Raw genomic sequence first — 26,373 nt, forward strand, 5'->3', positions numbered from 1 at the left:
AGCATGCTGTTTAGACGCCATGTGTGTGCTTTTTTTTTTCTTTTAGTTGTTTTTCTTGTAGTTGATTTTACAGTCTCATACTGCTGTGATCTGAAAAGACATTTAATATTATTTTGAGTCCAATCATTTTAAGCAGAAAAATATATCAGACAGCCTGTAGTTTCTTAGGAAGAAAGCACCATATTTAAAATAATTTTCCATAAGTTTACTAAACATGATTATGATATGTGTGTTTATTTGTAGGAACTGGTAACATCTAAACATAACAAACCAAGCAGGCAAACTCTTGTGCCACCACTGCCACCAAATTTATGCAAAGGAATGCCAATGTACATGACTTCCAAGCAGGCTAGAAAGAAAAAAGCTGATTAGACCTTAGACTGACCACTGAACGGAATGACAGCCACCGCTGCAGTGGAAACACCAAAAATGAAAAAGAGTGCCTCCAAGGAAGAGAAGCAGCAGTCTAAGCAAGAGAATACGGAGCAAGGCAATCCTGATTCTGAAGAGTGGCTGGGCTGTGAGAGTGATCCTGAACAAATGAGCCTTAAAAACAGCACCAATGACAATAGCTGCCAACTGGGAGATGTTCAATTGAATAAAAAGGAGATCCTTTCTAAGCCACACCGCCAGCTATGTAGATCACCCTGCCTAGATCATCCAAGCTTCTCCCAGAGCAGCATTCTACATGATGGGAAGCTTGACTTGGAAAAAGAATACCAAACCAAGATGGATTTTGCTTTAAAGTTGGGTTATGCAGAGGAACAGATTCAATCAGTGCTGAACAAGCTGGGTCCAGAATCGCTTATTAATGATGTATTGGCAGAGCTTGTCAGACTTGGGAACAAAGGTGATTTGGAAGGGCAAGTCAACTTGAATCTGTTAGGGCCTCGAGGGCCCAGCTCCAGAGAGATCACAAGCCCTGAGCTGTCTCTTGAAGATGAAATAGACAACAGTGACAATTTGAGGCCAATTGTCATAGATGGAAGTAATGTGGCAATGAGGTAAGACTGGTATATTTTCTTTCTCTTTCTTTAAAACTGCCTTGACCTCATAGGAGTTGGCTTCCTTTACAATATGGGAGGCCCTTAGTTGTCTGTGATTTATGCTCCTCTTGATGGACAGATGCTAAAATGATCCTGACTGGCCTTTTATATTGCCTTTGAAATTGTTGCCATCTTGTTTTCTGGTGTTCTGAAAGCACCTTAGACATCAGTGATACTTCAGAGGAGATGTAACCAACCAGCATTTGTTCCTCTTGAGGTCCCCTCTCCCACCTCTACTTGGCTAAACAAATCATCCTGAAGATAGTGCTTTTATAATGTCTTTGGGGGGCTTACTTGGGAGCTTTTAGTAATTCAAAATTTCCAAGCTTACCTCAAATTTGTATCCCTTTGCTTGACTTTGTGATTTGATCTTTCCCTCCTCTTACTTGATTGTATCTCTCATGCATACTGCATTTATATTAATCTCTTTAACAAACTCCATGTAAATTGTGATGATTCCTACCCCCACTACATGGGTTTATGTCATTTTTCAGTCTAGGAGTGATCACCTCCTTGTCTTTATACCCTTCAAGTTGTATTACAACCACAAGTACCATTATGACTTTTCTCATCCCAATGATTGTTTCTGAGCTGAAGTAACGTGGTAGACTGAATAATAGTCCCCTAATGATGTCCATATCCTAGTCCTTAGAATCTGAGAATATATTTTCTTACATGATAAAAAGGAACTTTGAAAATGTGATTAAGCTAATGACCTTGAGATGGGGAAGATTATCCTGTATTTTATGGTGGACTCAATGTAACCTCAAGGGTCCTTTTAAGAGGGAGGGAGGCAACAGGCTCAGAATGAATAGTAGGTGATTTGATGACAGAAACAAGAAGTTGGAGAGGTGTAAGAAAGAGACCGTGAGCCAAGGAATGTGAGCAGCCTCCAGAAACTGATGAAGTTAAGGGAAGTATTCTTCTCTGCAGCTAGCAGAAATAACACAGCCTTGCCAACATCTTGATTTTTCAGGCAAAAATACTGAAGTGTTCTCAATATTGGAGAGTATTCTCAACCCAGGGATCTTCTTGACCCAGGAAATGAACCTGCATCTCCTATGTCCCTTGCATTGCAGGCAGATTCTTTATCTCCTGAGCCAGTGAGTGAAAGTCATTCAGTCGTGTCCGACTCTTGGCGACCCCATGGACTATACAGTCCTTGAAATTCTCCAGGCCAGAATACTGGTGTGGGTAGCCTTTCCCTTCTACAGGGGATCTTCTCAACTCAGGGTTGAACTCAGGTCCCCCACATTACAGGTGGATTCTTTACCAGCTGAACCAGAAGGGAAGTCCAAGAATACTGAAGCGGGTAGGCTATCCCTTCTCCAGGGGATCTTCCTGACCCAGGAATCAAACTGGGGTCTCCTGCATTGCAGACGGATTCTTCGTCGGGAAGCTATGGCTTCCCTGATACCACATACAAAAATTAAGCAAAAATGAATTAAATACCTAAATGTAAGACCATAATCCATAAGATTTCTAAAGGAAAACATAGGCAGAACACTTTTTGACATAAATCATAGTAATATGCTTTTAAACCTGTCTTCTAAAGCAAAGAAAATTAAAGTAAAAGTAAACAAATGGCATGAAATTAGACTTAAAAGCTATTGCATAACAAAGGAAACCTTTGAAAAAATGAAAAGAAAGCCTACTGAATAGAAGAAAATATTTGCTAGTGATCTGACAGGATTAATGTCCAAAATGCATAAACAGTGCATACAATTCAATATTTTTAAAAAGCCAAACAATTCAATTTAAAAATGAGCATAAAACTTGAATAGATATGTTTCCAAAGAAGACATACAGATGATCAATAGGCACATGAAAGGACGCTCAACACTGCTAATAATCAGGGAAATGCAAATCAAAACTATGGTGAGACATCACCTCACACATGTCAGAATGGCTATTGTCAAATAGACCACAAAAAATAGCAAGTGTGTTGGTGAAGATGTGGAGAAAAGAGAGCCCTACTGTACTGTTGGTGGGAATGTAAAGTGGTATAGCCATTATAAAAAGAGCAAGGATATTTTTCAAGAGAGTAAAAATAGAACTATTATATGATCCAACTATTCCACTCCTGTGTATATATCTGAAGGGAAAAAAAAAAAACACTGATTTGGGGGAAAAAAAATATATATATATACACACACACACAGCCCAATGTTCACAGTAGCATTATTTACAATAGCCAAAATATGGAAGCAAACTTAGTGTCCTTAAGCTGATGACTGGATAAAGGACCTGTGGTATATATGCAATGAAATATCACTCAGCCATAAAAAAGAATGAAAATTGACTATTTGCAACAGTATGGGTGAATCTAGAGTGTATTATGATTAGTGAAAAAGTCAGACAGAGAAAGACAAATATTGTATGCTATCACTTATATGTGGAATCTAAAAAATAAGATGGAATATAACAAAATGGAAACAGACTCAAGTATATAAAGAACACACTAATGATTACTACTGGGAAGAAAGATGGAGGAGAGGCCAAATAGGGTTAGGATATTGAGAGATACCTAGTACTATGTATAAAATAAATAACATACAAGGATATATTTTACACCACAAAAAAATACAGTCAATATTTTATTTAAAAAAAAAAAAAACAACTTTGCTGATGTTCAGTCACTAAGTCATGTCCAACTCTACAACCCCACGGACTGCAGCACAGCAAGCTTCCCTGTCCTTCACTATCTCCTGGAACTGCCTCAAATTTATGTCCATTGAGTCACTGATGCCATCTATTGAATGGCTATGTTGTACATCTGAAACTATTCTAGTATTATAAATCAACTGTACTTTAATAAAAATAAAAAATATAATATTTGAAGAAAGGATTCTGTAAATGTATTCCCTGCTATTAGAAATTGCATCAAGTGTTCTTAATAAAACTAATGGCCACATACTATATTGCAGGAGCACTGGAGTAAGATTTTAATACAAACTGTCATTTATAACTTGTGTAGCCTTGGGCAGTTATTCAATATCTGAACTCAATCTCTGCTCATCTGCAGGCTAAATCAGAATATGCAAAGTACTTGGCACAGAATAAATTATAAATATTAGTTTCATTTTATTCATCTGAAGTCAGAAAACGTAAGTTCTCACTTTGTACATATTATCTATAACAAGTGTTCCCAAGTCATTTAACCTTGCTGAACTCTAGATTTCTCATCTGTAAAACACAGTTTTTATGAAGATTATACAGAACTATATATTAAAATGTACCTTCAGATAGTCTGCTAAGCAATTCCTGCTAAATATTCCATGTATGGCTCAAAACACTTGCCCCCATCCCCAGAGATGTGGAAGCATCCAGTACTGTGCTATGTGCTCTGGGAAAAAAATAGGGACATATAAAACAAGGTCCTGCCCTCAAAGACAATGGGATAATCAAGTGAAAAACCTGCTAGTATAAGATGCTCTGATTGTTTATGGTGTTAGAGAATGCTTTAATTTCATTTTCTTACATATAGCTGTCCAGTTTTCCCAGCAACACTTATTGAAGAGACTGTCTTTTCTCCATTTCATATTCCTGCCTCCTTTTTTGCAGATTAATTGACCATAAGTGTATGGGGATTTTTTTCTGGGGTCTTTATTATGTTTCATTAAGCTATGTGTCTGTTTTGGAACCAGTAACATACTCTTTTGATTACTGTAGTTCTGTAGCATATTCTAAAGCCAGAGCACATGACTACTCAGCTTTGTTCATTCTCAAATTCTTTGGCTATTTGAGGTATTTTTTTCATAAAAATTTTAAAATTATTTGTTTTATTTTTTTTCTATGAAAAACTATTTTTGTGTATTGATAGGAACTGCATTGAAACTGTAGATTACATTGGGTACTATAGTCACTTCAATAATATTAATTCTTAGTGAGAAATAGATATAAGGGACTAGATCTGATAGAGTGCCTGATGAACTATGGACAGAAGTTCGTGACATTGCACAGGAGACAGGAAGCAAGACCATCCCCAAGAAAAACAAATGCAAAAAAGCAAAAGGGCTGCCTGAGGAGCCATAACAAATAGTTGTGAAAACAAAAGCAAAAAGCAAAGGAGAAAAGGAAAGATATACTCATTTCAATGCAGAGTTCCAAAGAATAGCAAGGAGAGATAAGAAAGACTTCCTCAGTGATCAATGCAAAGAAATAGAGGAAAACAATAGAATGGGAAATACTAGAAATCTCTTCAAGAAAATTAGAGGTACCAAGGGAACATTTTATGCAAAGATGGGCTCAAAAAAGGACAGAAATGATAGGGACCTACAGAAGCAGAAGATATTAAGAAGAGGTGACAAGAATACAAAGAAGAACTGTACAAGAAAGATCTTCATGACCCAGATAATCATGATGATGTGATCACTCACACTCACCTAGAGCCAGACATCCTGGAATGTGAAGTCAAGTGGGCTTTAGGAAGCATCACTACGAACAAAGCTAATGGAGGTGATGGAATTCCAGTTGAGCTATTTCAAATCTAAAAGATCATGCTGTGAAAGTGCTACACTTAATATGTCAGCAAATTTTGAAAACTCAGCAGTGGCCACAGGACTGGAAAAGGTCAGTTTTCATTCCACTCCCAAAGAAAGGCAATGCCAAAGAATGCTCAAACTACCGCACAATTGCACTCATCTCACATGCTAGTGAAGTAATGCTCAAAATTCTTCAAGCCAGGCTTCAGCAATATATGAACTGTGAACTTCCAGATGTTCAAGCTGGTTTTAGAAAAGGCAGAGGAACCAGAGATCAAATTGCCAACATCTTCTGGATCATCAAAAAAGCAAGAGAGTTCCAGAAAAGCATCTATTTCTGCTTTATTGACTATGCCAAAGCCTTTGACTGTAAGGATCACAAGAAACTGTGGAAAAATCTGAAAGAGATGGGAATACCAGACCACCTGACCTCCCTCTTGAGAAACTTATATGTAGGTCAGGAAGCAACAGTTAGAAGTGGACATGGAACAACAGACTGGTTCCAAATAGGAAAAGGAGTACGTCAAGGCTGTATGTTGTCACCCTGCTTATTTAACTTATATGCAGAGTACATCATGAGAAACGCTGGGCTGGAGGAAGCACAAGCTGGAATCACGATTGCTGGGAGAAATATCAATAACCTCAGATATGCAGATGACACCACCCTTATGGCAGAAAGTGAAGAAGAACTAGAGCCTCTTGATGAAAGTGAAAGAGGAGAGTGAAAAAGTTTGCTTAAAGCTCAACATTCAGAAAACTAAGATTTGGTATCCGGTCCCATCACTTCATGGGAAATAGATGGTGAAACAGTAGACACAGTGGCTGACTTTATTTTTCTGGGCTCCAAAATCACCACAGATGGTGATTGCAGCCATGAAATTAAAAGACGCTTACTCCTTGGAAGGAAAGTTATGACCAACCTAGGCAGCATAGTAAAAAGCAGATGCAATGCTTTGCCAACAAAAGTCCGTCTAGTCAAGACAATGGTTTTTCCAACGGTAATGTATGGATTTGAGAATTGGACTATGAAGAAAGCTAAGTGCTGAAGAATTGATGCTTTTGAAGTGTTGTGTTGGAGAATGCGCCTGAGAGTCCCTTGGACTGCAAGGAGATACAACCAATACATCCTAAAGGAGATCAGTCTTGGGTGTTACTTGGAAAGACTGATGTTGAAGCTGAAGCTTGAATACTTTGGCGACCTGATGCAAAGAGCTGACTCATTGGAAAAGACCCTGATTCTAGGAAAGATTGAGGGCAGGAGGAGAAGGGGATGACAGAAGTTGGATGGCATCACTGACTCAATGGACTTGAGTTTGAGTAAACTCTGGAAGTTGGTGATGGACAGGGAGGCCTGGTGTGCTGCGGCCCTTGGGGTTGAGAAGAGACAGACAGGACTGAGTGACTAATCTGAACTGAACTGAACTGAATTCAAAAACAGGGTGTATCTTTCAATCTATTTGTGTTTTCCTCAACTTCTTTCATCATCTTATAGTTTTCTGAGCACATGGCATTTACCTTCTTAGGTAGCTTTCAGTTCAGTCGTTCAGTCATGTCCAACTCTTTGTGACTCCATGAACCGCAGCACACCAGGCCTCCCTGTCCATCACCAACTACTAGAGTCCACCCAAACCCATGTGCATTGAGTCAGTGATGCTATCCAGCCATCTCATACACTGTCGTCCCCTTCTCCTCCTGCCCTCAATCTTTCCCAGCATCAGGGTCTTTTCAAATGAGTAAACTCTTCACATCAGGTGGCCAAAGTATTGGAGTTTCAACTTCAACATCAATCCTTCCAATGAACGCCCAGGACTGATCTCCTTTAGAATGGACTGGTTGGATCTCTTCACAGTCCAAGGGACTCTCAAGAGTCTTCTCCAACTCCACAATTCAAAAGCATCAATTCTTCAGCGCTCGGTTTTCTTCATAATCCAACACTCATATCCATACATGACCATTGGAAAAGCCATAACCTTGACTAGACAGTCCTTTGTTGACAAAGTATTGTCTCTGCTTTTTACTATGTTGTCTAGGTTGGTCATAATTTTCCTTCCAAGGGGTAAGTGTCTTCTAATTTCATGGCTGCAATCACCATCTGCAGTGATTTTGGAGCCCCAAAAAATAAAATCTGACACTGTTTCCACTGTTTTCCCATCTATTTCCCATGAAGTGATGGGATCAGATGCCATGATCTTAGTTTTCTGAATATTGAGCTTTAAGCCAAATTGTTCACTCTCCTCTTTCACTTTCATCAAGAGGCTCTTTAGTTCTTCACTTTCTGCCATAAGGGTGGTGTCATCTGCATATCTGAAGTTATTGATATTTCTCCCAGCAATCTTGGTTCCAGCTTGTGCTTCCTCCAGCCCAGTGTTTCTCATGATGTACTCTGCATATAAGTTAAATAAGCAAGGTGACAATATACAGCCTTGACGTACTCCTTTTCCTATTTGGAACCAGTCTGTTGTTCCATGTCCACTTCTAACTGTTGCTTCCTGACCTACATATAAGTTTCTCAAGAGGGAGGTCAGGTGGTCTGGTATTCCCATCTCTTTCAGATTTTTCCACAGTTTTTTGTGATCCATACAGTCAAAGGCTTTGGCATAGTCAATAAAGCAGAAATAGATATTTTTCTGGAACTCTCTTTGCTTTTTGATGATCCAGAAGATGTTGGCAATTTGATCTCTGGTTCCTCTGCCTTTTCTAAAACCAGCTTGAACATCTGGAAGTTCACAGTTCATGTATTGCTGAAGCCTGGCTTGGAGAATTTTGAGCATTACTTCATTAGCGTGTGAGATGAGTGCAATTGTGCGGTAGTTTGAGCATTCTTTGGCATTGCCTTTCTTTGGAATTGGAATGAAAACTGACCTTTTCCAGTCCTGTGGCCACTGCTGAGTTTTCAAAATTTGCTGACATATTAAGTGTAGCACTTTCACAGCATGATCTTTTAGATTTGAAATAGCTCAACTGGAATTCCATCACCTCCATTAGCTTTGTTCGTAGTGATGCTTCCTAAGGCCCACTTGACTTCACATTGGCTCTAGGTGAGTGTGAGTGATCACATCATCATGATTATCTGGGTCATGAAGATCTTTCTTGTACAGTTCTTCTTTGTATTCTTGCCACCTCTTCTTAATATCTTCTACTTCTGTTAGGTCCCTATCATTTCTGTCCTTTTTTGAACCCATCTTTGCATAAAATGTTTCTTTGGTATCTATAGTTGTCTTGAAGAGATCTCTTGTTTTTCCCATTCTATTGTTTTCCTCTATTTCTTTGCATTGATCACTGAGAAAGTCTTTCTTATCTCTCCTTGCTATTCTTTGGAACTCTGCATTGAAATGAGTATATCTTTCCTTTTCTCCTTTGCTTTTTGCTTCTCTTTTCACAGCTATTTGTTACGGCTCCTCAGGCAGCCCTTTTGCTTTTTTGTATTTGTTTTTCTTGGGGATGGTCTTGATCTCTGTCTCCTATACAATGTCACAAACCTCTATCCATAGCTCATCAGGCATTCTGTCTATCAGATCTGGTCCCCTTAAATCTATTTCTCACTTCCACTGCATATTCATAAGGGATTTAATCTAGGTCATACTCGGTAGCTTTATTTGGTAGATCTAGGTAGCTTTATCCCTAACTATTTTATTCTTTTTTACTAGATGGTGAATGAGATTGTTTTCTTAATTTCACTTTCTGAAAGGTCATTGTTAGTGTATAGAAATTCCACAGATTTTTTATATTAAATTTGTATCCTGTAACATTACTGAATATATTTATTAGTTCTAGTGTTTTTTTCTGGATAATTTAATGTTTTGTTTATATAGTATCTTTTGATTTAGAATATTAATCCATTGACAACCAAATCATCCCACCCTCTCCCTCTCCCTCTGAGTCCAAAAGTCCGTTATACACATCTGTGTCTCTTTCCCTGTCTTGCATACAGGGTCGTCGTTGCCATCTTCCTAAATTCCATATATATGTGTTAGTATACTGTATTGGTGTTTTTCTTTCTGGCTTACTTCACTCTGTATAATCGGCTCCAGTTTCATCCATCTCATCAGAACTGATTCAAATGAATTCTTTTTAACGGCTGAGTAATACTCCATTGTGTATATGTACCACAGCTTTCTTATCCATTCATCTGCTGATGGACATCTAGGTTGTTTCCATGTCCTGGCTATTATAAACAGTGCTGCGATAAGAATTGAATCACCGGTCTATGTCTGACGCAGGATGCAGCATGCTTGGGGCTGGTGCATGGGGATGACCCAGAGAGATATTATGGGGAGGGAGGTGGGAGGGGGGTTCATGTTTGGGAATGCATGTAAGAATTAAAGATATTAAAATTTTTTTAAAAAGATAATTATGTGTAGGTATGTACTTATTGCCATATTGTAACTTGTTTTCTGGTTATTTCTATAGTTCTCTATTTCTGTCTTCCCATAATTTGATGCTTTTTAGTGGTATCCTTGTGTTCCTTTCTAGATTTTTGTGTATCTATTGTAAATTTTTGCTGTGAGGTTACCATGAGGCTCATATATATTGACCTGTAACTATATGTACCTGCTTTTATACATAATTTTATTTTTATAATCATTTTTTAAATTTTAAATTAATTTATTTATTTTAATTTGAGGCTCAATACTTTACAATATTGCAGTGATTTTTGCAATGCATTGACATGAATCAGCCATGGGTGCACATCTGTTCACCATCCTGAACCCCTTTCCCACCTCCCTCCCCATCCCATCCCTCAGGGTTATTCTAGTGCACCAGCCCTTAGTACCCTGTCTCATGCATCAAACTTGGACTGGCACTCTATTTCCCATGTGATAATATACATGTTTCAATGTTATTCCCTCAAATCATCCCACCCTTGCCTTCTCCCACAGAGTCCAAAAGTCTGTTTTTACATATGTATCTCTTTTGCTATCTCGCATATAGAGTATTCATTACCATCTTTCTAAATTCCATATATATGCGTTAGTATGCTGTATTGGTGTTTTCCCTTCTGACTTACTTCACTCGGTATAATAGGCTTCAGTTTCATCCACCTCATTAGAACTGATTTAAATGCATTATTTTTAATGGCTGAGTAATATTCCATTGTGCATATGTACCACAGCTTTCTTTCCCATTCATCTGCCAATGGACATCTAGGTTGCTTCCATGTCCTGGCTATTATAAACAGTGCTGTGATGAACATTGGGGTACATGTGTCTCTTTCTAATCTGGTTTCCTCAGTGTGTGTGCTCACCAGTGGGATTTCTGGGTCATATGGCAGTTCTATTTCCAGGTTTTTAAGGAATCTCCACACTGTTCTCCATAGTGGCTGTACTAGTTTGCATTCCCACCAACAGTATAAGCGGGTTTCTTTTTCTCTGCACCCTCCAGCCATTCTGACCAGCATGATATGGTACCTCATTGTGGGTTTGATTTGTATTTCTCTGATAATGAGTGATGTTGAGCATCTTTTCACATATTTGTTAGCCATCTGTGTATCTTCTTTGGAGAAATGTCTGTTTAGTTTTTTGGCCCATTGTTTTTGATTGGCTCGTTCATTTTTCTAGAATTGAGCTGCATGTACTGCTTGTATATTTTTGAGATGAATTATTTGTCACATGCTTTGTTTGCTATTATTTTCTCCCCATTCTGAAGGCTGTCTCTTCACCTGGCTTATAGTTTCCTTTGTTGTGCAAAAGCTTTTATGTTTAGTTTAGGTCCCATTTGTTTATTTTTGCTTTTATTTCCATTAATCTGGGAGGTGGATCATAGATTTATGATCCCGTGATTTATGTCAGTGTTTTGCCTATGTTTTTCTCTAGGAGTTTTATAGTTTCTGGTCTTTATGTTTAGATCTATAATCCATTTTGAGTTTATTTTTGTGTATGGTGTTAGAAAGTGTTCTATTTTCACTGTTTTACAATTGATTGGCCAGTTTTCTCAGCATGACTTGTTAAAAGAGAATGTCTTTTCTCCATTGTATATTCTTGTCTCCTTTGTCAAAGATAAGGTGTCCATAGGTGTGTGGATTTATCTCTGGACTTTCTATTTTGTTCGACTGATCTATATTTCTGTCTTTGTGCCAGTACCATACTGCCTTGATAATTGTAGCTTTGTAGTGTAGTCTGAAGTCAAACAGGTTGATTCCTCCAGTTCCATTCTCCTTTCTCAAGATTGCTTTCATTATTCGAGGTTTTTTTGTATTTCTATGCAATCTGTGAAATTATTTGTTCTAGTTCTCTGAAAAATACCATTGGTAGTTCAATAGGGATAATATTGAATCTATAGATTGCTTTGGGTAGTATAGTCATTTTCACTACATTGATCCTTCTGATCCATGAACAAAGTATATTTCTCCATCTATTTGTGTCGTCTTTGATATCTTTCATCACAGTTTTATAGTTTTCTATATATAGGTCTTTTTTTTTTCCTTTCAGTTCAGTACCTCAGTCATGTCCGACTCTTTGTGACCCCACAAATCGCAGCACTCCAGGCCTTCCTGTCCATCACCAACTCCCGGAATTCATCCAAATTCATGTGCATCAAGTCGGTGATGCCATCCAGCCATCTCATCCTCTATCGTCCCTTTCTCCTCCTGCCCCCATCCCTCCCAGCATCAGGGTCTTTTCCAATGAGTCAACTTTTCGCATGAGGTGGCCAGTGTATTGGAGTTTCAGCTTCAGCATCAGTCCTTCCAGTGAACACCTAGGATGGTCTCCTTTAAAATGGATGGGTTGGATCTCCTTGCAGTCCAAGGGATTCTCAAGAGTCTTCTCCAACACCACAGTTCAAAAGCATCAATTCTTTGACACTCAGCTTTCTTTACAGTCCAAATCTCACATTCATAAATGACCACTGGAAAAACCATAGCCTTGACTGGACAGATCTTTGTTGGCAAAGTAATATCACTGCTTTTGAATATGCTATCTAGTTTGGTCATAACTTTCCTTCCAAGGAGTAAGCGTCTTTTAATTTCCTGGCTGCAATCACCATCTGCAATGATTTTGGAGCCCCCCCCCCCCAAAATAAAATCTGCCACTGTTTCCACTGCTTCCCCATCCATTTCCCATGAAGTTAGGTGACCAGATGTGATGATCCTTTTTTCTTTAGGCAGGTTTAATCCTAAGTGTTTTATTCTTTGCGTTGCAATGGTGAATTGGATTGTTTCCTTAATTTCTCTTTCTTTTTACTCATTGTTAGTGTATAGGAATGCAAGGTGTTCCTGTGCATTAATTTTATATCCTGCAATGTTACTATATTCATTGATTAGCTCTAGTAGTTTTCTGGTGATGTCTTAGGGTTTTCCATGTAAAGGATCATGTCATTTGCAAACAGTGAGAGTTTGACTTCTTCTTTATCAATCTCGATTCCTTTGTTTTATTTTTATTCTCTAATTGCTGTGGCTAAAACTTCCAAAACTATGTTGCATAGTAGTGGTGGGCACCCTTGTCTTGTTCCTGACTTTAGGGTAAATGCTTTCAATTTTTCACCACTGAGGTGTTTGCTGAGGGTTTATCATATATGTCTTTTATTATGTTGAGGTAAGTTCCCTCTGTACCTGCTTTCTGGAAGGTTTTTTTTTTTTTTAATCATAAATGGATTTTGAAATTTGTCAAAATCTTTCTCTAACCTATAGAGATAATCATATGGTTTTATCTTTCAATTTGTTAATGCAGTGTATCATATTGATTGATTTGCGAATGGTGAAGAATCCTTGCATCCCTGGGATAAAGCCCACTTGGTCATGATGTATGATCTTTTTAATATGTTCTTGGATTCTCTTTGCTGGAATTTTATTAAGGATTTTTGCATCTATATTCATCAGTGATATTGACCTTTAATTTTCTTTTTCTGTGGCATCTTTGTTTGGTTTTGGTATTAGGGTGATGGTGGCCTCATAGAATGAGTTTGGAAGTTTACCTTCCTCTGCAATTTTCTGGAAGAGTTTGAGTGGGATAGATGTTAGCTCTTCTCTAAATTTTTGGTAGAATTCAGCTGTGAGGCTGTCTGGTCCTGAGCTTTTGTTTGCTGGAAGATTTCTGACTACAGTTTTGATTTCCATGCTTGTGATGGATCTGTTAAGACTTTCTATTTCTTCCTGGTTCAGTTTTGGAAAGTTATACTTTTCTACGAATTTGTCCATTCCTTCCAAGCTGTCCATTTTGTTGGCATATAGTTGCTGATAGTAGTCTCTTATGATCCTTTGTATTTCTGTGTTGTCTGTTGTGATTTATCCATTATCATTTCTAATTTTGTTGATTTTATTGTTCTCCCTTTATTCCTGATGAGTCTGGCTAACTCTTGATGAGTTGTCTATTTATCTTCTCAAAGAACCAGCTTTTAGCTTTGTGGAATTTTGCTGTGGTTGCTGTTGCTTCTTTTTCATTTTTTTCTGCCTTAATTTTTATTTCTTTCCTTCTACTAACCCTGGAGTTCTTAATTTCTTCCTTTTTTAGTTGTTTTTAGTGTAGAGTTAGGTTATTTATATGATTTTCTCCTGTTTCTTGAGGTAAGCTTGTATTGCTATGGACCTTCCCCTTCAGTTCAGTTCAGTTCAGTTCAGTTCATTCGCTCAGTCGTGTCCGAATCTTTGCCACCTCATAAATATCAGCATACCAGGCCTCCCTGTCCATCAACAACTCCCGGAGTTCACTCAAACTCACATCCATCAAATCAGTGATTCCATGCAGCCATCTCATCCCCTGTTGTCCCCTTCTCCTCCTGCCCCCCATCCCTCCCAGCATCAGAGTCTTTGCCAATGAGTCAGCTCTTCGCATGAGGTGGCCAAAGTACTGGACTTTCAGCTTTAGCATCATTCTTTCCAAAGAACACCCGGGACTGATCTCCTTTAGAATAGACTGGTTGGATCTCCTAGCAGTCCAAGGGACTCTCAAGAGTCTTCTCCAAATAAATTAAAAAAAAAAAAGAGTCTTCCCCAACACCACAGTTCAAAAGCATCAATTCTCCAGCGCTCAGCTTTCTTCACAGTCCAAGTCTCACATCCATACATGACCACTGGAGAAAACATAGCCTTGACTAGACAGACCTTTGTCGGCAAAGTAATGTCTCCACTTTTGAATATGCTATCTAGGTTGGTCATAATTTTCCTTTCAAAGAGTAGGCATCTTTTAATTTCATGGCTGCAGTAACAATCTGCACTGATTTTGGAACAGAAAAGAATAAAGTCTGACACTGTTTCCACTGTTTCCCTATCTATTTCCCATGAAGTGATGGGATCAGATGCCATGATCTTAGTTTTCTGAATGTTAAGCTTTAAGCCAACTTTTTCACTCTCCCCTTTCACTTTCCTCAAGAGGCTCTTTAGTTCCTCTTCACTTTCTGCCATAAGGGTGGTGTCATCTGCATATCTGAGGTTATTGACCTTTCTCCCAGCAATCTTGATTCCAGCTTGTGCTTCTTCCAGCCTAGGGTTTCTCAGGATGTACTCTGCATATAAGTTCAATAAGCAGGGTGTCAATATATAGCCTTGAGGTACTCCTTTTCCTATTTGGAACCAGTCTGTTGTTCCATGTCCAGTTCTATCGGATGCTTCCTGACCTGCATATCGGTTTCTCAAGAGGCAGGTTTCTTAGCACTGCTTTTACTGAATCCCATAGGTTTGGGGTTTTTGTGTTTTCATTTTCACTCATTTCTATGCATATTTTTATCTTTTTTTATTTCTTCTGTGATTTGTTGGTTATTGAAAAGCATGTTGTTTAGCTTCCATATCTTTGTATTTTAAATAGTTTTTTTTTTTCCTGTAGTTGACATCTAATCTTACTGCATTATAATCAGAAAAGAGGATTGAAATGATTTCGATTTTTTTGAAATTACCAAGGTTCAATTTATGGCCCAAGATGTGATCTATCCTGGAGAAGGTTCCTGTGCACTTGAGATAAAGGTGAAATTCATTGTTTGGGGGTGAAATGTCCTATAGATATCAATTAGGCCAATCTGGTCCATTATATCATTTAACGGTTGTGTTTCCTTGCTGATTTTCTGTTTATTTGCCCTATCCATAGGTGTGAGTGATGTATTAAAGTGTCACACTACTATTGTGTTACTATTAATTTCCCTTTTCATATTTGTTAAGATTTGACTTACATATTGCAGTGCTCCTATATTGGGAGCATATATATTTATAATTGTTATATATTTTTCTTGGATTGATCCTTTGATCGTTATGTAATGTCCTTTTTTGTCTGTTTTCATGTCCTTTACTTCAAAGTCTATTTTATCTGATATGAGTGTTACTACTCCTGCTTTCTTTTGGTCTCCATTTGAGTGAAATATATTTTTCCAGCCCATCACTTTCAGTCTGTATGTGTCCCTTCTTTTGAGGTGGGTCTCTTATAGACACCATATATAGGTGTCTTGTTTTTGTATCCATTCAGCCAGTCTTTGTCTTTTGGTTGGGGCAATCAACCTATTTATATTTAAGGTAATTATTGACAAGTATGAACCCATTGCCATTTACTTTGTTGTTTGGGGTTAGAGTTTATACACCTTTCCTGTGTTTCCTGTCTAGAGAAGACCTTTTAGCATTTGCTGAAGAGTTGGTTAGGTAGTGCTGAATTCTCTCAGCTTTTGCTTGTCTGTAAAGCTTTTGATTTCTCCTTCATATTTGAATGAGATCCTTGCTGGGTACAGTAATCTGGGTTGTAGGTTTTTCTCTTTCATCACTTTAAGTATGTCCTGCCATTCCCTTCTGGCCTGACGAGTTTCTATTGAAAGATCAGCTATTATCCTTGTGGGAATCCCCTAATGTGTTATTTGTTCTTTTTCCCTTGCTGCTTTTAATATTTGTTCTTTGTTTTTAATTTGATTAATATGTGTCTTGGGGTATTTCACCTTGGGTTTATCCTGTTTGGGACTCTGGGTTTCTTGGACTTGGGTGGCTATTTCCTTCCCCACTTTAGGGAAGTTTTCCACTACTATCTCATCAAGTATTTTCTCATGGTCTTAAATTTTGCCTTCTTCTTCTGGGACTCCTATGATTCGAATGTTGCAGCATTTAACATTTTCCCAGATGTCTCTGAGGTTGTCCTCATTTCTTTTAATTCTTTTTTCCTCTCTGCTTCATTTATTTCCAGCATTCTATCTTTAACCTCACTTATCCTATCTTCTACCTCAATTATTCTACTCTTGGTTCCCTCCAGAGTGCTTTGATCTCAGTTATTGCATTATTCATTATTGATTGACTCTTTTTTGTTTCTTCTAGATCCTGGTTAAACATTTCTTGCATCGTCTCAATCCTTGTCTCCAAACTATTTATCTATAACTACATTTTGTATTAAATATTTTGGATTATTTTTATTATTATTATTCTGAATTATTTTTCAGGTAATCTCCCTATCTCCTCCTCTTTTGTTTGGTTTGGAGGGCATTTATCTTGTTCCTTTACCTGCTGAATATTTATCTGCCTTTTCATCTTGTTTAGATAGCTGGTTTTGGGGTGGCCTTTCTGTATGCTGGAAGTTTGTGGTTCCTCTTTATTGTGGAGTTTCCTCCCTGTAGGTGGGGTTGGATGAGTGACTTGTCTAGGTTTCCTGGCTAGGGAAGCTTACGTTGGTGTTCTGGAGCTGCATATCTTCTCTCTGGAATGCAATGAAGTGCCCAGTAGTAAGTTTTGAAGTGTCTATGAGTTTGGCGTGACTTTTGGCCACCAGGGTTATGTTCCTGAATTGTTTGAGAATTAGCATGGTATATCTTTCTCTGAAATTTGTTGGCTCTTGGGTGGAGCTTAGTTTCAGTGTAGGTATGGAGGCTTTTGGATGAGCTCTTTTCAATTAATATTTCCTGGAGTCAGGAGTTTTCTGGTGTTCTCACGTTTTTGGATTTAAACCTCCTGCCTCTGGCAGTATTTTTCTTACAGTAGCCTCAATACGTCCCCATCCATACAGCACCAATGATAAAACATCTAGGATAATGGTAAAAAGATTATCCACAATGAGGGACACCCAGAGAGGTTCACAGAGTTACATGGAGAAGAGAAGAGGGAGGAGGGAGATAGAGACAACCAGGAGGAGAAGCGGGGGTATCAAAAAGTGAGAGAGCAATCTAGCCAGTAATCAATTCCCTATGTACTCTCCACCATCTGGAACACTCAGAGAGGTAATGAAATGGGTACTGAAGATTGGATTCTTACAGGTACAAAACTGATCACAAATACCAAAAAGCAAAGATTAAAAATCTGGAGTAGAGGTTAGACTCTCAAAAATACAATATTTTTTTAAAAAATCACAAAAGTTGTAAAGCATATACATATGAAATTTGCTTTAAAAATAGAGTCTTTTTTGCAAGTTAGTAGTAGGTTATAAAAATGAAAATTAAGGAATAATAAATAACTTAAAATTTTAAAAAATTAAAAATGATAATAATAAAATATATTTTGGAATTTATCTGGAGCTGTTGAGGTTAATGTTGTGTATGTTCAGTTTCAGATAGCTCCTTGTTCCAGCTCATGCTTCTTTTCAAGGGCCTATAGGCCCTTTCCAATATAGGTTTTAATCTGTTGCACTTGTCACTTCCAAAGTTGTTCCCTCTTCTTTTTTTTATTTTGGCTTCCTCTGCTTGCAAGTCTCTTCAGTATCTAATTTCTGCTCTTACACAAGGGGCAAATGTGGTCACTTATTTAGGCTCAGTTGTTCAGTTGTGCTGTGGTGAGGGAGGAACAATGCAAACAAATAACCCTGGCGCATGTGGGGAGTGCTCACAGTGTCTGCACCACACTGGGTTTGCCTCTGCTCATTGCATGTGTGCTTTCCTCATCTACACTGCTCAGGTTGCTTTGCAGCGGAACTGTCTAAAGCAGGCCCTGGGTTGCATGCACTTCCCAGGTCTAAGCTGCTCAGTTTCAGGTTCTCATGTACTCCACAAAGGCACAGACTCAGTTGGGTCTGCGTTTTTCACCCTTCCCAGGTCCAAGCAGCTCAGGCAACCAGGTTATTGGTGAGCACACTCTCCCAGGAAGGCAGTGCATCTTATCACCTCCCCGGTCCCAGCCCTTAGGTTTCCTGGGTGTGCAGCAGGAGTGCCGCCTCAGGAGTGCCATATGTCTCCTCTTAGGAGCTGATCTCTGACTGCAACTGTCCTGGTGGATGTCAACCACCCAGGATCCCAGGAAGACTTGGTTAGCAACTGGGAGCCTGCCCTTGGTTTGGTGGAGGATGCCATCTCTGGGAATGAGATTGCTCTTCGCCTTCCAGCTCTGGCTGCCGCCCACCTGCCTCCCTGCCTCTGGTGGAGGGATGGGCCAATCTGCAGATGGCTAGCACTCCTCTGGTATTCTCTCAATCCTTTGTTCTGTGAGCAGGCCTGGCAGTGCCTTAGGTTAGAGCTTTTCATGGGAAAGTTCTCTCTCTCTCTCTCTCTTTTTTTTTTGTTTCTCTCTCTCTCTCTTTGGCTATCCCACAGTTTGTGTTCCTATCTCATGTTAGCTCCCTCAGACTGTCCTCAGGACATTAAAGCCTGGTCCTTACCCTAAGCATGCAGCTGGTGCCTCCCTGTTCAGTCCCCACTCACTGTTGAGGAACATGAGTGTCTGGGCTACTTATCCACTGGGAGTTGCGGTTAGGTACATTGTAATTTGTGTGTGTGTGTGTGTGTTTTCCCTCCTGGTTATGCTGCCCCCTGAGATTCCAAAACTCCCCACAGATCTGCCAGTGAGAGGGTTTCCTGGTGTTTGGAAATTTCTTCTCCTTCACAACTCCCTCCCAGGGATGGATCTCCATCCCTAACTCTTGCATCTCTTTTAATCTTTTATATTTTGTTCTGCTTCTGCTGCTACTCCTAAGTCACTTCAGTCATGTCCAACTGTATGCAATCCAATAGATGGCAGCCCACCAGGCTCCCCCATCCCTGGGATTCTCCAGGCAAGAACACTGGAGTGGGTTGCCATTTCCTACTCCAATGCATGAAAGTGAAAAGTGAAAGTGAAGTTGTTCAGTCGTGTCCAACTCCTAGCGACCCCATGGACTGCAGCCTATCAGGCTCCTCTGTCCATTGGATTTGCCAGGCAAGAGTACTGGAGTGCATTACCACTGCCTTCTGCGTTATTTTGTCTTACCTCCTTTCAAACAGAATGGGCTGCCTTTTTGGGTCCCTGGTGTCCTCCACCAGTGTTCAGAAGCTGTTTTATGGAAGTTGCTCAGCATTCAAATGATCTTTTGATGAATTTGTGGGGGAGAAGGTGATCTCCCCATCCTATTCCTCCACCATCTTAGGACCACCCTCCCCTCATCCCCATTATCATTTTTTAATTGGAGTATAATTGCTTTACAATGTTGTGTTAGTTTCTGATGTACAACAATGTGAAACAACTCTATACATACATACATCGCCTGGGTCTTGAGCATCCCTCCTGCCTCTCCCCACCCCACTCCTCTAGGTCATCACAGAACACTCAGCTGAGCTCCCTGTGCTATACAGCTGCTGCCAATCTGCTATTTTATATATACTGCATGGTAGTATATGTGTGTGTATTAGTCGCTCAGTCATGTCCCACTCTTTGCAACCCCATGTACTATAGCCCACCAGGCTCCTCTGTCCACGAGATTTTCCAGGCAAGAATACTGGAGTGCGTTGTCATTGCCTTCTCCAGGGGATCTTGCCAACCCAGGAATCGAACCTAGGTCTCCTGCATTGCAGGCAAATTCTTTACTCTCTGATCCACTGGATATGTCAATGCTACTCTCTCATTTCATCCCACCCTCTTCTTCCTGTAATTATTCTAAACTGACAGTCACTAAAGCTCAAACACATGCTTAAGAAACTACATTTTATACTCTCTTCCCCCACATTTTGTGTTTTTATGTCTTACTTTCATGTCCACCCCTTAACTGTTTATTTTAGTGATTTTACAATTGTTGTCTTTTAATCTCATATTTGCTCGTGTAAGTGGTTGATCCATCACGTCTATTATATATTAGCTTTTGCTAGTGGGATTTTTTCTCTCCTTTAAATTCTTACTTCTTGTAACATTTTCTTTTCTACTTAGAGGATACCTTCTAATACTTCCTGTAGGGTCAGTTGAGTATTGATAAACTTTTTCAGCTTTTGTCTGAGAAGTGCTTTTCCTCTGCTTCAATTCTGAATAAATTTTCTGGATATAGTATCATAAGTTGTAGGTTTTCTCCTTTCAGTACATTAAATATATCATGCCGGTCCCTTATGACCAGCAAAGTTTCTGTAGAAACATCAATTGATAATTTTGCAAGAGTTCTCTTACATGTGATTCTTATTTTTCTCTTGCTGCCTTTAAATTTTTTTCTTTGTTTTTAACTTTTGCCATTTTAATCATAATGTGTCTCTTTGAGTTTATGTTTGCGATTACTATTCTTCTTGTACCAGGAAATTTCTTCTGGAATTTTTCAACCATAATTTAATCAACTACATTCTCTACTTCTTTCTCTCTTCTCCTTCTGGGACACTTATGTGAATATTACTGTGGTTGATGTTGTCTCATAGACCCCTTTAGCTATTCTCATTTTTTAAAATTCTTCTTTTTACTGTTCTGATTGGGTGGTTTCTATTATTCTATCTTCTAGTTCACTTATGCATTTGTTTGTATCACTTATTCTGCTGATAATTCCTTCTAGTGTTTTTTTTTTAATTTCAGTTATTGTATTCTTCAGCCCTGACAAGTTCTTTTTTATATTTTCTAATTGTTTGTTAAAATTTTCACTGAGCTTATCTATTCTTTTTCCAAGTTCATTTAGCATTCTTATTACTAGGGCTTTGTACTTTTTATCTGGTAAATTATTTATGTTTGTTTTCTTAGGGTTTGGGGGGAGGGCAGTGTTCTTGTCTTTCATTTAAAACATATTCCTTTATCTTTTAATTTTGTTTAAATTTATTTCTACAGAATCAAGTGAAACTGTTAGTACTCTGATCTTGAAGGGGTGTCCTTGTGTGGTAGTGTCCCTATGCAGTCTGTGTATACCCAGTGGCTTTGGTGGAAGAGCTGAATGTGAAATGAACACAGGTCACATCTTCCCCTTGGTGTTCTGACAGCTACCACCTTAGTTGGAGGTAGGGTTGAATATGGAGAGGCTAGAGACAGAGACATATGTGAGCTGGGGCTTCTCCTATGCTTAATGGTGGTCACCACCTTATCGGACATGGGGCTGAGGTCCATGGCACTGGAATAGAAGCCCTAAAGATTGGGCTCAAGCTGGTCCCATTCCCTCTAAGTGTGCATTCTCCCCTAGCAACAGCACCTCCACCCTAGTGGAGAGCAGAACCAGAGAAAGTGGAGCTGGAACAGTAGCCCTGTGAGAGCTGGAGTGCACCCTGGGGCAGTTGTGAGAAATATACCAGAGCCCCAGGCTGTTTTTAATATGCTTTCTTGGTTATGTTCCTGGGAGTAAGGAAGTGTGTGTGCATACTCTTCATGATAAAGTCTCAGTTTCTCATAGCCCCTATAATAAATCCCACTGATTTTCAAACCAGATGAGGGGACTCATCTTCCCAGTGTCAGATCCCAGGGCTGCAGTGCCAAACATGTGGCTAGAATCTCTCACTCTATAGGAAGTATCTCCAGCTTATGACATCCCCCTCCTCTTCTGTGTCCCCTACTAGTGGTGTAGGTCCCAACATGATCATTTCTCCTCCTTACTTGACTCCTTGTGGATCTTTCTTGACAGCCTTGGTTGTAGAAGAGACTTTCTGCTTTGTGCTTTGGAGGTGAGGATGAGAAGATCCCAGAACTTCTCCAACCTCCAGTTAGTTTTCAGTGAGAGTAACACCACCATTTTTACTGTGTTTGGGGTGGGGGAGTGAGTTCAATGTCCTCTTTCCCATCTTGCTTCTCCCACTTTCACATATATTTAAAAATCATAACACAATAATACATTGTATAAAGAGGGCTAGATGTTGCCCCCTGTTTAATGAAGGAAAACTAGAAGCATAGTAACAAGAAAGTTGAATAACCTGTGCATAATATTCCAGTAATCAGAATAATGCAGTGGGCAGTGAAAAGCAGAGGGTGATTTCTGTGTTCAAAGGACCAAAGGTATCTGCTTCCCCCCTCAATAGGCATAAACTGGAGTAATTATTGGGGGGGAACAGGTATGAATCTGCTAAAATCAATTTTTTACCAGATCAGACCACACAAAATACTTTAGATTGGACCTGTTTTCCAAGATCTGCCCTTCTTTAAGTGTTTTGTGCTTTGGAGGTGAGGATGAGAAGATCCCAGAACTTCTCTGAGAACATTGACTTCATGGTGATATAAAATCTGCCTTGTCTTTGGAGTTAAGTTAAAGGATTACTGATTATAAAGGCTACTTTATGATTATTTTGCTTTGTATGGAATAATGAAGAGATTAATTGCTAAAGTAATTAGTTTCAAAACATCTAGTCAGAGCTGGTTGTAAACTGTCATGATGATAGAAAGATGAACTTCTTTTTTAAAAGATTTTTTAGTGTGGACTATTTTTTAAAGTCTTTATTGAATTTATTACAATATTGCTTCTATTGTTTATGTTCTGGTTATTTGGCCATGAGGCATGTAAGATCTTAACTCACCCACCAGGGATTGAACCTGCACCTCCTGTATTGGAAAGTGAAGTCTTAACCACTGGACTATCAGGGAAGTCCCAGAAGATGAAATTTTGCAATTTGTAGTAGCTGATTTGCTACACTAAAGCTACCTCATACAATTTAAATAAAACAAAAAAATCAGCACTCAACCCTATTTTTAGGAACATGTTAAAATAGTGCATAATGGGTCACATGATTCTTTTTTTCTAATTGTCAACTGTGTCCTTGTTAGCATCTCTTCCCTTGTCTGACTGAGAAAGTTACCATTTTTCATTTATTTATTCCTTAAAGATTTACTGAGCCTTAAACTCTGCATACTAGGCCCTTTTGTAGGACTTCATTGCCACCTTGAAATGCCTACTGGGCATTTGGTGTGATTTGTGGGATGCTCCTGGAGAAAGAAATGGTAACCCACTCCAGGATTCTTGCCTGGGAAATCCCATGAACAGACGAGTCTGGTGGGCTACAGTCCTTGGGGTCACAAAAGAGTCAGACATGACTTAGCCATTAAGCAACAAATGGGATACTCCAGTGGTGTGATTTTAATATATTCTCAATGGAATATTACAGGTGTTTTACACTTTTTCTTAACACAACTATTCTCACTGTTAAAAATTAGTATTATAGGCAGAACACCAGCTGAGAGCGAACAGGAGTACCTGACCAGTAGAAAAGAACCATGCAAAACTCTGTAGGATGAAGGAAGTAGGGGGAAAAACAGGAGTGTTAGTAGGACTGAACCTGCCCTTGGCGAGTGGGGCAACTGAACTAGGGGTCTGATTTCCATATCAGGGCAATTGTCTGGATCAGAGGAGAAACATTTAAGGCTAAGAGTGAAGCAGCTGATCTGTGGCAGCCTAAATGGAATGAGAATCAGACAGTCCTTGGCACAACTATAGGTACCCGGGACAGGGATGCAGGTCCCCTAGCAGGTTTAGTGGCTGGGAGCTGAAGCACAGTGATTGTGGAGCAATCCCAGAAGAAGGGCTGCTGTTGACTGTGGAGAGATGGATCAAGGGGATGTGAGGGAGGAGACTGTGGTGGGAAAAGACTGTGGAGGAAAGTCAGGCAGCCATGGATGCAAGGCAATCGTGCTGAGTCATGCACACGGTTGGAGCCATCACCATAGCCTCTCTCTCCCTACATGCCAGCATTCTCAGCTTAACAATATAAAATCTGGCCCATCAAGTGCTTGGTACATGGAACAACAGAGTAGAACCCCACCTAGGGTGCCCCTTTAACTACCTGATGCACTGATCTACAGAGTAGGACCCCAGCCAGGGGCGGGGGGTGGGGGGAGGGGTGGCAGGCGCTCTATGTGCCTGACGTGCCAAACAACAGAGAAGAACCTCAGGCAAGGGAGCCCTCAAAGTGTCTGAATGAGCAGAGCTATGGAGAAAGACTAGCCAAAAAGGCCTTCTGATCACCAGATACCAGAAGCTTGAAAAAAGGCTCTGATAGGGCCATAACTCCTGTAGCTGAGGCAGTCCATGACCCTGCACACTTGAAGCTTTCAGGGTCCCTGTAACCCAAGCAATTGCACTACCTTCATGCTCAACACTCACGGGGGCAGAGTTGCCACAAGCAAAAAACAGTCTTGCATTTGTGCACACAAGGTCACTTCGGTCATGTCCAACTCTTTAAAACCCTGTAGACTACCAAGCTTCTCTGTCAGTGGGGTTCTCCAGGCAAGAATACTGGAGTGGGTTGCCATACCCTTCTAGAGCACTGTATTTTCTGCTGCCATAGACACCAACTCTGAGTACCTGGTGCCGCCAGAGCCCTTGCAACCAAAGGAGCTGCTCCATCTCCACTCCTGGCCCTCACTAGGGCAGACCCAAGTCCTCCAGCCAGCCTCAGGAGCAAACCTCAGTGGATGAGCCACATGCAGAGGTGGAAATAAAACCGCAGTTGAAACCCAAGGGCAGTGTGGCTAAGGAATAAGACCCCAAATCTTCCCACTGGCTGTACAAGATGCAGATTAAATTTACACAATCAATTAGGCAGACTCTGTGTCTAAGGAATATACAAAAGGACCGTGCGAGTGCCCACGAAAGAAAAAGCACTAACTCTGATACCTGTGGACATTGGAGGTAAGAACACACAGGATTAGGACAAGATTTGAGTCCGGACCCCACAGCAGGTCCAGAGACCAGGGCAGTGTTGAAGGGCATCCTAGGGAGGTGAAGTCGACTGTGACTCTCGGTGAGGGAAAGGACACTGACAGCAGAGACTCAAGAGAAACATGTATTGTTCGTATATTTTGACTTGCTCTGTAGTTTCTTTTGGACTTTTTCTTTTTCTTTTTCTTTTTTTTTTTTTTACTTTTTTATCCTCTGTTGTAGTTGTCGATTTTAACAGCACTATGAAATCTAATTATGCTTTTAAGTTTTTTTTTTTTTTAATCACACTTTTTCTTGCTGTTATAAACCTCTGCCTCTAGGGTGATTTTTTGCAGTTCTGCGGAGTTTTCCTTTTTTTTTTTTTTAATCTTTTTCCCTTCTTTTTTTTCCCCTCCAGTTGTTATTTTCTTCTTCTTCTCTCTTTTTTTTAAATTAAATATTAAATTTTTAAACATTATTTTTTTACATTTATTCTTTTGTTTAATTTTCCTATTCTTTTTGCATTGAAGCTAATCTTTATCATATATGTCTTCTTTGTCTACCGCTATTTAATTTTGCATTTCTATTCTTTCTTTCTTACCTTTCTTTTTCTCACTATATTTATTACTTTTGTCTTCATTGCTTTATTCCCCAGTTGGCATCTTGCTTTAGTTTTGTTTTCTAGTTTATGCTTTAGTTAGTTTTGCTTTTAACTTGTGGATATAATTTTTGGTTTCCTTCATTCGCCATGTCAATCTTTACTTTTGTTGGACTATTTGAATTTGCTTGTGGGTTTATATACATAGATAAATATGTGTGTATATTCCATTATTTTAGTGATTATTTACTTAATTTTGTAACTTCAATTTACCTGGAGTTCATCTTTGGTTTCTCATTTCTGGGTATTTGTATTAATCCCATCTAATGCCATAACAAACCACCTGTGGGATCCCTGTTCCTGGCCAGAGATGAAGCCCTTAGACCTTGCAATGGGAGTGCTGACTCCAAGACCCTAGACTACCAGAGGACACCTAACCCTCAGTTCAGTTCAGTCACTCAGTCGTGTCCGACTATTTGCGACCCCATGAATCACAGAACGCCAGGCCTCCCTGTTCATCACCATCTCCCGTAGTTCACTCAAACTCACGTCCATCAAGTCTGTGATGCCATCAGCCATCTCATCCTCGGTCGTCCCCTTCTCCTCCT

At 39.5% G+C, this 26,373-nt stretch overlaps 1 protein-coding gene across 1 annotated transcript in view; it reads left to right on the forward strand.

The window, feature by feature from the left end:
• Positions 1-396: 396 nt before the first annotated feature.
• ZC3H12B (zinc finger CCCH-type containing 12B) overlaps positions 397-26,373 on the forward strand; it is a 48,719-nt gene continuing 22,742 nt past the window's right edge. The window contains exon 1 of the mRNA XM_070289948.1: positions 397-1,004. Within this exon, the coding sequence (XP_070146049.1) occupies positions 397-1,004 (608 nt within the window). The remainder of the gene's footprint in view (positions 1,005-26,373) is intronic.

Source organism: Ovis canadensis, chromosome X (assembly GCF_042477335.2).
Source record: "Ovis canadensis isolate MfBH-ARS-UI-01 breed Bighorn chromosome X, ARS-UI_OviCan_v2, whole genome shotgun sequence".
NCBI classification, from domain to species: Eukaryota; Metazoa; Chordata; class Mammalia; order Artiodactyla; family Bovidae; genus Ovis; species Ovis canadensis.